Source organism: Uranotaenia lowii, chromosome 3 (assembly GCF_029784155.1).
Source record: "Uranotaenia lowii strain MFRU-FL chromosome 3, ASM2978415v1, whole genome shotgun sequence".
Classification (NCBI taxonomy): Eukaryota; Metazoa; Arthropoda; class Insecta; order Diptera; family Culicidae; genus Uranotaenia; species Uranotaenia lowii.
The window spans coordinates 116217657-116232674 of record NC_073693.1 but is presented as its reverse complement, the minus strand read 5'-3'; the positions used below and the strand labels follow the sequence as shown (position 1 = coordinate 116232674).

Genomic DNA, 15018 nt, shown 5'->3' with positions numbered 1-15018 from the left:
TTTATGGCGAGTTTATCAGAAGGTCAAAAAGAATATAGACAACATGCTCTGTTAATAAAAAATAAACACAAGCAGAACAACTTTAACAACCATAAAGAAAAATAACAATAAAAATAATAATATTTTCAAGTGCCCTTAACTGGGGGAACTTGGATCAAAATGAAATTTTGCACATAATCATCAATAACTCAATATTCTATTCTTTTCTATTTTATTTATTTAGATGGGATTTTAACCAACATGGACATGGTAATTCTTCCTCTTACTTTGTCTTTAGTTTAAATTTCTGAATAGTGATTTCTACGTTTGAAATCATAGTTTTAAATTTTTCGAAAAAAAGCGGTTTTGTAGAAGTTTGATTCATCAAAATAAACCAAAATGCGGATGCTTTAAACACCAATGAGGCATTGCTTAATATTTTTTGGATTATTGTCTGACATTTGCTTAGATTTAAAAGGATATTTTCTGGTAAGAAATTTTTTAAACCAATTGCCCTTAATGGCAAGTTTTTTCGATAAATTGCCCGGAATTTCCCAGCCCGGCTACGTGCGTTCTGGAATGCTTACTTATGCTTACTATAATAATGCTCGTCTATTCCCTTGAGGAAAATCTGAAGTAATCGAAAATTCCATTGAAATGATACTTGAAATTTTACTCAGCCTTGAATTAAGCATCTAAAGCATTTTACTAAGGTCAAGAATTAATTCTTTTCAAAACTTTCAAGTTTCATAGTTGAAGCTCAATAAGAGGCTGTTCAGCTTTTGAATGAGACCACAATAAAACAAATTTCTTGAAATACATAGGTTTTATTTTATATCGACATTAGGATTATTACATTCCTCAAATTAATATTTCAAAATTGCTTCTTTTCTCAATGAAAATTGAAAATTAGGATGATTGATGAATTTGAAATCTTATTCTGAGCCTTCCAGATAAAAGCTGAAAACGTTACCTTTGCACAATGCTGAATCTATGGTACTTAAAAGCATAAGCAGTAATAAAAATCTATAGTTTTTTTTTTCAAAGTTAGCATTTCCTCAAGTGAACTAACATTAATTCTTTGAATTGTTTTAATCATTGAAGTTTCAATATTAAGACTCATTCCTTTCTTACGCGCTAATAGTTTTAACTTGTTAGTATATGTCGTATGGAAAAAGCATATATTTAATCTTTTTTTAGTATGTCATAAACAGTCTTAAAAAGTAAAAAATTCCGAAGTTGAATTTGAAAAAAAAAAATGTTTTTTTTGCTTACACATTTCAATTCAAATTGATGAGCTTTTCTGTCGCTTAAACAATTGACTTCAGCTTGAACCAGCCCTCGGGCAGCACCCCTTTTAAACAAAACTTTGAAATATCGATCTTGCAGAGATTGATAGTTTTGCTTCGATTTTTTAGGTGGATCGATCTGGAACCATTCAGAAAACTCGATCTCGGAAATCGATTTTTTTCAGAAGATCGAACAATCCTTATAGTGAAACGGTTTAAGATTTTTTCAGAAAAAGGATAAAAAGGATAAGAGAGGAAAAAGTAAAAAAAAACAAATACACAAAAAAAACGTTAATAAGCAAACTAAACTGAGACTAAAAGAATAACTCAGAAATAAAAGAACAACAGAAAATTAAGAGAATGTTTTAATCGATATAAGAGTGAACAGAAAAAAATATAGAAATAAATAAACGAAGAAAAATTAGGAGAATAGGAAAAAAGAAAACAGACATGTGAGGCATAAAACGAAAAAAAAGAGCAGACAAGAGATAAAATTAAAAAGAATGGAAAGGCAACTGAATAGAAATAAGACCCGATAAAATAGGCGGAGGAAGAAAAAAGACTAGAAATAAGATGTAGAGAAATAATTAAGAGGATAGAGAGAATAAAATAATAGGAGGAGAGTAAAATAATAGGAGAATAACTAAAACGAAAAAATGTGGGAAAGAGAACAAAGACAAAATAGAAAAGAAAGGTAAAACAAAATAAAAGAGACAAAATAAATAAAAACACACGAAATGCGTTAAGAATGCAAACTTAACAGAGACTAAAAGAATAAATTAATGTCATAGGTGAAAATAATAGGAAGAAGAGAAAAGAACAGCAATAAAACAAGAGAGTTAGTAAAACTGGTTAACACATTAAGGACTGCGAAAAAATCTAATCCGAGAAACACCGGAATTCGGCACTCTATATCTTAAAAATCATTGAACCAAATTTTACAACTTAAGCTTCTTTGAGTTACGATAGCAAGTATTGTGTTCAATTTTGTCGAAGATAGTTTAATGATTAAAGATCATTTGAGTTATAAGCTTCTAAGTGTAGCAGACTTGCGACGAGCGAAAAAACGAGTTATCTCGTGTTTGGTCTGCAATGTGTTAAGAGCAAATAGAGAAAAAATAGAAAAGAGAAATAAATAAACGAATAACAATAAGAAGAATAGGAGAAAAAAGTAAAGAGACAAGAGAGTGAGACAAACGGCAAAAGATTGAACAGAAAAGGAATAGAAAGAAGTTAAGAAGAGTGAAAATAAAACTGAAAAAAATAAGGGCCGATAAAATTGGCAGAGAAAGAAATAAAAAGGAAGAAATGAAGAAACAGAAAAAAAACTGATCATATGGAATTATATACGATAAAAATAGCAAAAAAAATGAATGAAAATAGAAAGAAAGAAAACATAGTAGTGTAAAAAGCAGAAAGTCAAGAAAATAAGTGGTAGAGGAACTAACAGAGCAAAGAAAAGAAAAAAAGCGAGAAAAATATTGCTGAAAGATCTTCATTCAAAGAGGGTATAAAAAACAAAACAAATAAATACAGCGGAAAAATAAGAGTAATAGAAAAGAGTTTGAAAGATGGTTAAAGAGACAATAGAGGAAAATAAGGTCAGACAAGTAAAGAAGAAGAATAAAAACTAATACAAAAATATTAGAAAGTGTAACGAACGATTCAGTGAATATAATTTCAGATCCATTCGTTTAAAATTGAAGACAAATCTTAACTCAGAAAGTTCTTTGCCAGACTCGATAAGGAAACATTTTCTGTATTACTCAAAATCCAAGTGTAGAGGCTGGTAGTAATGCAGTGATTATAGAAGCAAACATAATAGAAACCAATATTCACCACAATTTTTTTCTTCATATAATGAGAAGGCGACACCATAAGCATCCTCTAGCGGACAAAATGGAAGCACTAATTTGAAAAATTCTTCTAATTTGTAAATAGCGTGTATTCCGGACTCGACTTGATCATGGATGCCAGTTATAATAAATGGATTTCTTTATTTCTATTCGCACACCATAAAAATGTTAGTGAATCAACAAACAAATAAAAAGGAGTTAAGGAAAATATTTCCATATAATACTTGTAAATATTTCTGAACAAAATATGGATCTCAGTAATTACTTTTAATTACCCTCCTTATTTGATGTTAGGATTCGTGTATGACCCGCTCATGGTTCACGACCAATATCTTTGTGAAAGGAAACAAATATTGTTTCGTGAATTATTATGTAAAGAAACTTTGCCTTAAATATGTACAAAACCAGAAACAATGATGAGTTGTCATAGTAGGACCGGAAAAATTGCCAAGAAACTGCGGAGTTTAGTGAAGTAAAATATTTCGTAAATTTCTTAATTTTATAAACATACCTGCAGTCATTTTTGCCCAGTCAAACGCAGTCATATTTTCGATTCAGCGCTTCGATAATCCGAAAATAGTAGCTCTTAAACCGCACTGTTTTTTCGCACAAATTCACATCTGACGAAATCTTGCACAGAAAATACTGAATTGAATTTTCATTATATGATTTTCTTGCATGCAGATTTTCAGCCAGCGATTCATTATGACTGCAGACACTAAAGATTCCATCAATGATGAAGCCTGAAAAAACATCGGCATGAATATCAGCAGTTTCCTCTTTGATTCACCCGCATTTTCATTAAAAATGAACAAAAAGTCTAAAACCATATTTTGAGCGTTAATTCTGCCCAAAAAATCTACTTTTCTTATTTTTTTTAATTTTGATTAGTCCATTTTGATTTTCTTTTCAGTCAAAGTGTCTGTAAGTATTGGTGTGTTTTCGGTCTTCGGCTGCTTTCGGGAGTGTTCGGCTACTGGGGGCGTATTGAATACACAGCGGCGCGTATTTGCAACACAGTTTTGTTCTGTGGCTTTGAATATGCTTTCAAAAAATCAAGTTTCTGAAGCAACTATAGCAATTTGACTGATAAAAAATCATAGGCATTTGTAGAAAACACTTTTCTTCAACGATTACACCCATTTTTACCATAATTTGTACGTGGAATACATAGAAAAACAGCGATTCGCTTAGGTGGCGCATAAGAGGGCATGTTCCCCTACCTGGAATGGATTAAGGAACCGCTTCTGAAGTAAAACTTCTGCGTCATCTGTTGACCGAAGACATCGCAGTTGGTTGGCCAGTTACACAAAAATATGAAAAACAGATAAGCACAGATTTTATCGTGAACTTCGTAATGGGCGATGTAATCGAAAGTTATTCTTTCTCTCCTTAAGAAAAATCCGTAAGATCTGTCATAATTTGGGTGAAATTTTAGCTGCTTCCCACTTGCACTAATGGAAAATCATCACTCAAATTCGGTAGCGCTTCCATCGCCTATTCAATATTTTTTTTAGTTATCTAAGAAGTCATAATAAAATTGTAATTTATTACGAAGTCAAGCGACTTAGAACTTTTTTGAGTCTAATAACATTCAATTTTCATTCTTTCGTTTATAAAACTTTACGCTAAATCGATTGTCATATCACAATCACGATGTTTAAAGGTTTGGATGACGTTTTGAGAATTGTACGAATTTGCGCTGTTAATAATTTATATTTATTCAAAAAGTACTCATTTTATTTTCAGCCTTTTCGATTTGCTACGCCACACTTTTTGCGATTCTCAGATAAAAAATCAGAACACCTGGCATCCCTGATCGAACCTCCGAAAAAATGAACTGTGTAATACTTCCATTTCTGTCGCCAGATAGCGCTATTCTTGTCTCTCGTTTTCTCGTTAAGTGGTGTATGTATATCGGTTTAAGTATATCTGATAGAAGGCTAGTAGAACTGCGGAATTCATAATGCATTGAACAAACGTAATAGCTGTCAGTGATGGATCCAGGTGGATCAAATTTTATTGTACTAATTTGTGAAATGAGTTTAGCGTGTAATTTGAGAAAAAACAGTCATACATTTAATGAATTTCCGGAGGAAGGTTGTGTGTCGGAGGAATGGGCGATGGGCGCGCTCGCAATTCCGGTGTACGATTTCTCGTGTGTTAAACACTTCACTCTGATTTCACTCCGATTAGCTGTCATTCTTATGGAAATCTGTGTAAGAGTAAAGAGCAGGCTTTATTCTTTTTAGCAGGCCCAATCCCAATTGTTAGTGAAATTAGATAATTTCTCGGGGAACTCGATTCCAAGCACGACAGTTAGGTCTCAGCGTTTTGAAGTAGATATCGAAATGTAGTGGAATATTGTGCATCAGGTTTTGTCGTGAGGCGGAACCACCACAAATAAATAAATAAATATTGTGAATTAGATTAAAATTTTTTTATGCAAACACAGATAAATTATTCTGAGTTTAAAACACCTCAAAAGATATAAAAATAATTTACGATTCAATGTGCTAGATGCAACAATTTTAACGAACGAAAAAAACTGGAATTTTTAGATTTCTTTAACGGTCAGATTGTAAGTTTTCTCTTTTCCCAAATACCTCGTTTTAATTCTGAGGAGACGATTCGAATGGCTACAATAATGGAGTGTGGTATTTGCGCCCGGAAAGCATTTCGTTGTACACAGCATTGCAAGTGTTTGCCTTTTAATATATATTAATATAAAATTATCTTTTGTCGTGGTCACAATATATGCTTAATAAAATGAGTTAAAATATCGAGAAAAAATAATCTTGAACTGGAGCGTAGATCGTTAAATGGGAAGGTGGGCCAACGGCGGGCGCTTCGATTGAATCAAGTCCTAGCGATGACGGTATTGGTGAATCGAATGTTGAACTCTGCTGTGCCCATGTTGCTGTTCGATCCGATAAAGTCCTTAACGGTCCTTACGGTGTTCGGGGTGCTTCGCTCGAACGGGAATCCCATGGTTCGCTTGTCTGGATAAAGCCTGTCTCTCAAGCCGCAGAACGAGTGGGAGTCGTTACAGTCCACTTTTCTGTGAAGGTAGAAAGACAAAAAAAGGGAACGTATCAGATAACCGGATATAACATAGCGGTACCGACCTACCTAAACTAGATTGACTGTGAACTGGGCTTCAATTGGGGGAAAAATGAATGTTGCAGTATAAACTGACCTAGATGCACTTGAATTTTTGACCCAATTTTTATTTGTAAGGATTGAAAAATTTCACATAAAATATTCAACTGTGAGTTGTTAAACAAGATGTGTGAAATAGAAATGAACCGACGATGAAACCAAGGAATAGTCGTGAACTAAATATACAATTGGGGTAATTGATTTGGGACAATGAAAGCACTCATTCCAGGAATTTTTTAAGCAAATTTGAGATTTAGAATTGAATTTTATGACTTTAATATGATTAAATAGTACTCACTCGTCGAAGTCGATGTTAACCGTGTCCTGGTCAAAGTTGGACACCATCACGAACAGATCGAACTGGGTGCCCTCGGGAGAGCCCTTCGGAACCAACATGTGCTGGGGCCAACCGCAGCCGCAGAAACGGAAACGATCGCGATCGATCACATCGGTAGGTTGATTGGCCGTTCCGACCTTTCGGAAGGTCCGATCATACGGGATCGTCACGCTAGACTCATCAGAGCGACGGTTGATGACGTTGGAACCGGGTCTCACTGAAAGCGGAAAAGGCGATCAAGACTCTTGTTCAAGTGACCCTCACTTACCAAGAAACTTACGGTTGACTCTGAATTTGTCCATTTCGATGAAATAGGCTCGCTGTTCACGGAACGCCAACATAACACCTCGATCGTCTCTCTTGGGAGCGATGAAAATTCGAACTGTGCCTCGTTTCACCGCATTTGTAGAGTTCGTAACCTTTATTTCGTAAGTGAACGGAGCGTGCTGTAGATGGGTGAAGCTGGCAAATACGTTGCCCTTGGGGCCGAAATCGAGCCCAGCGGCAAGATCAACCGAGGATTTCTGCCAGAAAGTGACTAAAACGTTTGGCGGAGCATTGGCTCTTGTGACCTTTAGGCCAACGCTATCGACCTTGACTCCGGGGTATCCCAGCTGAGCCGAAGTATAAGGGCTGAGCGTCTCCAGGAACTTGCGGAAGATGTCATCGATCATTCCGTGCAGTCGATAGAACACGGGATCCCGCATGGCAGTTGTAACGTCGCCCATCACTCCGAAGTCCTCCAGGTATCTGTACTCAGGATCGTGGATGTATGCGAGCGCATCATGGCCAAGATTGTGCACACTACCGTACAGGGCTCTGTTCGGCGTTAAGGTAGATGCTTCAACCAAATCTCCCAGAATATCGATACCCTTGATATCGTCCAGTGGAATCGTACGGCCGGAAGACTAGAAAATTACCAGTAAATAACATAGGGTGAAATGAAAGATTGAGTCGATTTTAGTTCATTTATGAATACCTCAGGGCCTGGTGTCTTGAAAGGTTTGTTTTGGTTCAAAACTCGTTTATGATTTTCACATACATAGTTTTGAAGTATAGATTGTATTCTTGGAGGTCATGTTTCGTGGTACAAGGCCGTAGGAAGAACCGACTTGAGAGTCTGGTAGATCAAGCAAGCCCAATATTCCAAACTATTTGGTAAATTCAATAATTTGAACCTTTGATGGAAAAAACAACAAATTTTCAAAAAATAGTAAAAGAATAAAATCATCAGATTTTCGGATCAAATTTCTTGATGCAACTTGAACCAAATTAATGATTGTAGTATTAAATTTGGCTTGAATTGTTATAAATCTAATAATAAAACCTCATTCTACAAAATTTAACACAGCACTTACCGTTACTCAAATATCTATATAAAATGAGCAGATTTTTGTCTATTGGTTTCTGAAACATAAAATGCCGAATTTTTGTGTTCTGGATGCGTTTATAATGTTGAACAATACACAGGGAAAATATAGAATTTTGTGCAGTTTTTTAAGATGAAGATGTTTCTTTAACATTAAGAACTTAACTTTTTCATTAAGAATCATTTCCGTTATGGAAATCCTGAGGATGATTTTTTTTAAAATAAAATTTGGGTTTTGTTTTTCGGATAAAACAAAAAACTCTAATTGTACCTTTTATTTGTGATCTTCAGCTGCATTGTGTTTGCAAACTAATGTTGTTTAAAAGATTGTTTAACCACCAAACCAAGAAAAGCTTAGGAAAGCCAAAATCATCAACAGGGAGATACATCTTTTTTATTAGGTTTTACTATTGACACTTTGCCAGCATTTCGGTAGTCTTGTTTTATAGGGAGATATGTACATCGTTTTTGTTTGAAAATGTGATCAAGTACAAGCGGGGTCATATATACAGTTTTTCTATATTATATAGATTTTTCAACGCTACTACAGATAAGATACTGATACAGATTTTTATACAGATTTTCAAACACTGCTGTATCTTTCTTGTTTCTTAACCGACTTGTATAAAATTTAACCTCGTGATGCATCTGAAATATGATTTTCAGACCGCATTCATCTACAACAATTCAATTATAAGCTACTCAAAGTCCAAGAAGAAAAGGAAATAAAAAAAAAACATGTTTAAAAAAAAGGGAGTTGATATAATTATTGAAAATATATTTAGTATAATATATTTCAATGATTTTTTTTACAGATCATGACCTCATAAATTTTGAAAAAGTGGTGTGTAAAAACAATACTTTACAATCAAATCATCGTCAAAATTGTTTCAGTCACAGAAGAATACAGAATTTTTGTCAATTTTTTAAATGTAGGTGTGCAGCAAAATGTATCAAATTACGTCAACTTTCAACTACAGTTTTTTGAGACACTAAGTGATTTTTTTATGAGCATTTGGTACCTGGTCTTGAGTCTGTTTTTCGAAACATGTTTTTTCGAATTTTTCTTAGACTTGATTAACGTAAAAATGAATTGTTGTAACTGAACATTGTCTGAGAATCATTTGAGTTGCATTACAAGGTTTCACAAACTATCAATTTGAAACAAATCTTCTGAGAAACAAGAGAGATATAGCGTTTTAAGGCGAGAAGAGTAAATTGACAGTTAAGTTCCCAAACGAGAGTTTTTTCTAAGCTTTCAGAGAGTGTCCATAACAAAGTTATGATGCATTAATTAATTGGGGGTCACAAATAAAAAGTTTTGACTCTGAATGCGCCTGAATAAAGTTACAAGCCGCCAAACTTTTGACAATGTCATATTTACACTCAAAAGCAGATTTGATGGCTAGCATCGCTAAAAAAGCTTATCTGGTAGGACAACTGATTTTGATGTTTACTCTTGGGCTCGAACCCACGGACATCGTCTCAGGAAACAACTGACTTGCCAACTGAGCTATATAAGCCCAAGAGCGGATTTTTTTTATCTTCGTCATCGTGGTGATTAAGATTGTCACTCAATTAAAGTTTTGAAATGAAACAGATAAATATTCTCATTTCATATCTGATACAATTCGTTCAAAATAAATAAAGTTTGAGTCGTCATGTTTTTAATATACAACTCCTTAGGAATAAAATATTAGATTATTAATTTGAAAAGGAACACTTATTAAATTTAAATTAATTCAAATTAAAATACAAAATGCAATTTAATTTTGAAGGCACCTGTGTTGATCTCCATAAATTAATTTTAATCAAAATCCAAATGTCAAATAAGTTTCAAACTTTTTATCATGCATGAAATTTGAAAGTCTTATGTTGATTTCAATAAATAATCATCAGGGTTTAAATTGACACGGTTTTAACGGTTCTCTGAAAAATAAATAAATATTATAGTTGCTACCTTAAAGATTTCCATCAATATTTCGCAAACCCTAATTAAAACCTCTATAACTAATCAATTCAATCAATTACATTAACTTTTCTTGGCTGCGGTGGACCTAGATTACATGTTCGAATTATATCTTTTCTTTAAATCTATAGATCTTCGTGTATAAATTCGTCTCCCCTTATTCTATATTCTTTTTTCTTCAACTGTACAAGTTAATGAATTGAAAATACAAAAACAAGGGTTTGCTCTTTAAAACCCTCGATATGAGCCGTTTCAAATAAACAAAATAAAAAAAATAACTTTTCGAACTTGAGATAGCAGAAAGCTCGATTCCCAAAACCTAATTGCAATGATTTTTCTTTGATCTTAACCAAAAATTAGCTTTTTTTGTAAATTTGATGGATTTCCAGAAATATTTAAATATTAAAAAAAATATCCCCAAAAATACGAGAAATTCATGGTAAGTTGAAGCCAAACAAAATAAATTTGGAATTTGGTTTAGATCAGCCTTTAGTTAATTTTCTTATTCAATTTACTTGAAACTAAAAGGTCGAAAACATTGGATTCAATTTATAATAATATTTCCATTGAATGCTTCTACATTGTTAAGTCCATTTATAACTAACAATTTTTGTGTTATGATTGAGTTAAAACAATGAAAACATATTTTCAACCTGCTTATTTAGCAAAAAATACTGATTTTTTCATCAAGCCGATACAGATTAGAAAAAAACATATGGCAACCCTGTCTGGTATCCTCATTGAAATCTAACCGGAATGATATCTTCCAGTTATGTTTTGACTTCTCGAAGCTCAATAGATTTAGTGCCGAGCAACATTTGGCGATGGATGACTACTTCAAAACCATCATCAATGTCTTTGTAAGAATATCAATGAACACAACTAGATAATCTATTTCAATTTATTCGCATTGAAACATTTTGGACTTATCACTACACTTTGAGATTTTTGTTGTTCAAGCTGTTTAATAATGTTTTTATCATTTTAGAGAAATGCGATCTGGTATTGCTGTCGAAAATCGAAACGCAAAGAAAGAGAAATCTAAACCAAAATAAATATACTTTATCCAAACTTATAACTCAGATATATAAACTATCAGAATCCAGATTATGAATTCCAATTATTTGAAATTAAAATCTATACTAAAATCAAGGTAAAAATTATGAATGAAAGATTGTATCTTAGGTTTCAAATTGGAAAGAATAATTGGATATTTTCTGTATTTTTCCTTCCTAAGGAATTGAAAAAATAAAAATTAAACCATAACTAAAAAATGAGTATTATAATAAAATGACACACAATGCCCGCATTCAAAGCTTTGAAAATTTAGTTCATTAAAAAAATGTAATGTTTGAGATTCCTGTGAAAAAGTTCAAATGAAGATCGAAACCTAAGAGAAGGTGTTTCGGATCGCAGAAGGTTTTAAAAAAAATCGAATCTGACAAAAGATTAAATTTTAAATCAGAATTTGTTATCTGAAGATAATTTTATGTTGCGAATCATCAATTATAAAACAATGTTTGAAATTTTGAAAATAAAATGATTTTTTTTATCAACTCTTGTTTATTCAAAGAGTGAAAATATTGAGTACAATTTGTATATCTGATTTCAAAATTTAAATGTTGAATATGTTTTCAAACTTCAAAACGATTTCTGCATCTGGATTCCAGATAAGAATTTAAAAGATGCATGAGAATTTAGTTCAAGAACTTCGAATCTTAATGTGAAACAAAAACTGAGGATGCTTCCTTATTTTCTTTTTTCAATATCAAAAAATAATTATCTAAAACTATTGAAAACCGTTATACGTGTCTTAATACATGAAGATTTTTTTTTATGAAAAATAAAACATAATTTGAACCAAGATTTAAAACACCTTCATAATTTTTATTTTAAAGATGATTCAAACATAAAATCACGAATCCTGATCGGGATACAGAATCTGACCTAAGAAAACAAAAATACAATTTTGATTTTGATAATAAGGAACCAGAACCTTTTAAATAAGTTTAATCTAATTTAAAATTTAGAACTGAATTTCAATCATCAATTTCGAAAAACCTGAACCTGGAATAAGTTTTTAAGGTTTGAGCTTTAGTTCTGAGTCAACATAGTTAATCTTGAATAACCTTACTAAATCTTCAAAATGTGATTGAGAATTTGAAATTTTGAGGTAGAGTAGAAAACTTCGCTTGAGATGCCCTTGTCTGTTTGTCTTCCAAACCAACCCCCCCTCCCGTTCCAATAGTCATGATTTAGATATTCTTTTTTATGATATTCAAATACATTATGATAAATGTTGATCAAAATGTGATTGAGAATTTAAAATTTTGTGATACAGTAGAAAATTTCGTTTAAGATGCCCTTGTCTGTTTTATCCTCCAAACCAACCCCCCCCCCCCCGTTCCTATAGTCATAATTTAGATATTCTTTTTCATGATATTCAAATAAATTATAATAAATGTTGATCAATGTTAGGGGAACATATGAACAAACTAACAATGAATTAAGTAGTCAGAAAAAATTGTTGATTATTCCAGTCATTTTAAACTTACAAAAACATACGATTTTAACCCTACAAAAAAAGAAAGGGTAAGTTGCTACAAACGTCGTTTTTAATGAAAAACAAAATAAAAAAGTTTGAATATTTAATATTTTTGATTTATTTGAGGTGTCATAACGCATGAAGGACAAGTTACCAATTTGTTCGAATTAAATTTTACATTTTTTTCTGCCAAAAAAGTTTTTTAAGAAGCATAAGGGCATCTAGGAGTAACAAATACAACAAAAAATTCTACTAGCAGAAATCATAAAAAATGTTTGGATGGATGATATTTTGAAATTAACTAACGCGTGATGAAAAACAATCATATTCCAGCTTATGGTAACGAGATTAAAAAGGTGAAACTTTGATTTGCATTTTGATGCAGTTTAGACCACACTGGTAACTGAATTATAAAAATATATAAAATTTCTAGGTGATATCATTACGCCATTCCGTCATACTGGGTCAAGATTTTACGACATCGAAAAATGATTAAATTTGCACATCTCTTGCCCGATTTTTTTTAAATTTTCTATAAGAATCAAATCTTTAAAAAACTATCTCAAGATATGAGAAACTATGCCTTGATCGTTTTGTTATAATTAAGTGAATTAGGTGTATTTTGTAAGACTAGTGAATATTATAGACTCAAAAGACCGTAAGTTAGAGATCAGTTAAATCAAGTTTCAAATACTCACATCAACGATCGATTTCCTATCGATGGCTTCATGAATTCGGTCGACCCAACGCGTCAAATCATTGATCGACACCGTCGTGTCATTATCGACTCGGTTGACGTCCCGCATCAGCGAATCGACGGCACGTGCCGGATAGGCTCGATTGTTGGAGCTACGGACCATCTTCGGGAAGTATGCCTCCTTGATGGGTTCCCGGAAGTTGGTGAGCGAAGGAGCCCGGCCCAACTTGTTCGAGAATCGATCGACATTGTAGCGGGCAATGACCTGGCTGTGCATGTAGTAGAACAGCTCACCGCGGCGATCCTTTCGGACCACCTCGACTGGGCCGCCTCCTGGATACACCAGATGCCAATGCCAATGGTGCATATTTACGCCGATATCTTCCCGGAAGTAAGCCATCCGTTGTTCCGGTTCCCGATCCGATGCCGTATAGTTTGGTTTAATGTCGATCGTTGTCTAGAAATAAATCGTTTTTTCCGTTAAAACTTCTCCTCCAATTAACTGTAACACTTTAATAACTACCCGTTCTGATTGCTCCACAACGTTCCCCTCTTCACGCAACCTCGGAAACACCGACGGATCGACGAATTGATCCGGAAACAAACTGATTGCAGCCGGAACCGGTAAATCTTTGGTATCCGGCCGATGCTGAATGGCGACCGTCAGTGCATACTGGAACAAATAGGGATTCAAGCGGCCCCTGGCATACGACGCCACTCCCATCAGCGACGTTACATCCTTTTGGGCCAAGAACAGACTAATCAACTGCCCGGCAATGTCCCGATGCTTTTCCACGAACAGCGAAAAGGCTCCATTTTTATCGATCACTTCGGCAAAAGCGAGACTCGGAGTGCCGACATTTTTCACCGGAATCTCAACTTCCGCGCCATCGCTGAATCGGGTCTGGATGTCGTTCGTTAATGGTTTGTACCGATCCGGCATGTACTCCTCCGGAAGAATCAGCACCGTCTTGCCATCGTCCTTGGGCAAGAAAGTGGGCTCCAGAGGACGCTGCAGCAGCGCCAAAATCGCGTTCTTATCCGTCATCGTTCACAGGGCTCGCTTCCAAAGTGACCTTCCGAGGGACGATCAGAAGGGAACTGATACTTTGACCCGACGACTAGCACAATTTATATGAAATCTAGCACTTTTCGACAAAAACCGCAGATGCCACAACCTACTGCCGGATTACGCTTGTTACTTACTTTCATTATCGTTTCTTATCATAGAAGAGCAGCCATGAATGGCTTGCATGTTTTGTAATGGCCTTGCTTCCGATGCAATGTCATTTCTAAATTCTAACCTTCATTTGAAATGATTTGACCTAGTCAACCTGTGGTTAAAATTTAATGATGAATATGGAAATTTTCTTTGAATGATTGATATGTGATTTGGATCTTGGTATATTCTTAGTACTGATGAATACAATCCAAACTTTTTCTTATTTCGTCATATTGTACTTACCCTTCTGAAGATATGAAATCATGTTTTCATTACACAGATCAACAAAAAAAATATAAATATTGTCTAATATTGAAGAATTAATTTTAGCTGAATTCTTGGCGTTTAACCTAAACATGAGGTAAGTTTTACTCAAACGATGTGATTTGAAAAAAAAAAAAGTTCAAAATGCTTGTATAGAGATTTATTTATCTACTTTGATATACAGTTAAGACTTAAACAATTTTCTTAAAAGAGTTTTGAATTTTGAATTTGAACAATAATCGTTTTGTTCGTCCGTAAACTTAGTACCAATAGAGAAAAACGATATTCAAGAGTTGAAAAGAGAAACACTCCAAGATTTTAATACAAAG

At 33.7% G+C, this 15018-nt stretch overlaps 1 protein-coding gene across 1 annotated transcript; it reads right to left on the bottom strand.

Annotated features, from left to right (window-relative positions):
- Positions 1–5818: 5818 nt before the first annotated feature.
- On the bottom strand, positions 5819–14294 carry LOC129751701 (phenoloxidase 8-like). The gene is made up of 5 exons (XM_055747364.1): positions 13727–14294; positions 13205–13660; positions 6904–7531; positions 6585–6840; positions 5819–6185 (listed from the first exon to the last, which is right to left on the bottom strand). The coding sequence occupies exons 1-5, from the start codon at positions 14249–14251 to the stop codon at positions 5984–5986; spliced, it is 2067 nt and encodes a 688-aa protein (XP_055603339.1). The 5' UTR covers positions 14252–14294; the 3' UTR covers positions 5819–5983.
- Between the last annotated feature and the right edge of the window lie 724 nt (positions 14295–15018).

What these genes read in the sequence shown, in the direction of transcription:
- LOC129751701 (XM_055747364.1), bottom strand. Translation starts at nt 14,251, where the DNA reads ATGACGGATAAGAACGCGATTTTGGCGCTGCTGCAGCGTCCTCTGGAG. An exon ending in ATAGGAAATCGATCGTTGAT is followed by an intron (nt 7,532 to 13,204) that starts GTGAGTATTTGA and finishes GTAATTTTCTAG; the next exon opens with TCTTCCGGCCGTACGATTCC. An exon ending in GGACAAATTCAGAGTCAACC is followed by an intron (nt 6,841 to 6,903) that starts GTAAGTTTCTTG and finishes TTCCGCTTTCAG; the next exon opens with TGAGACCCGGTTCCAACGTC.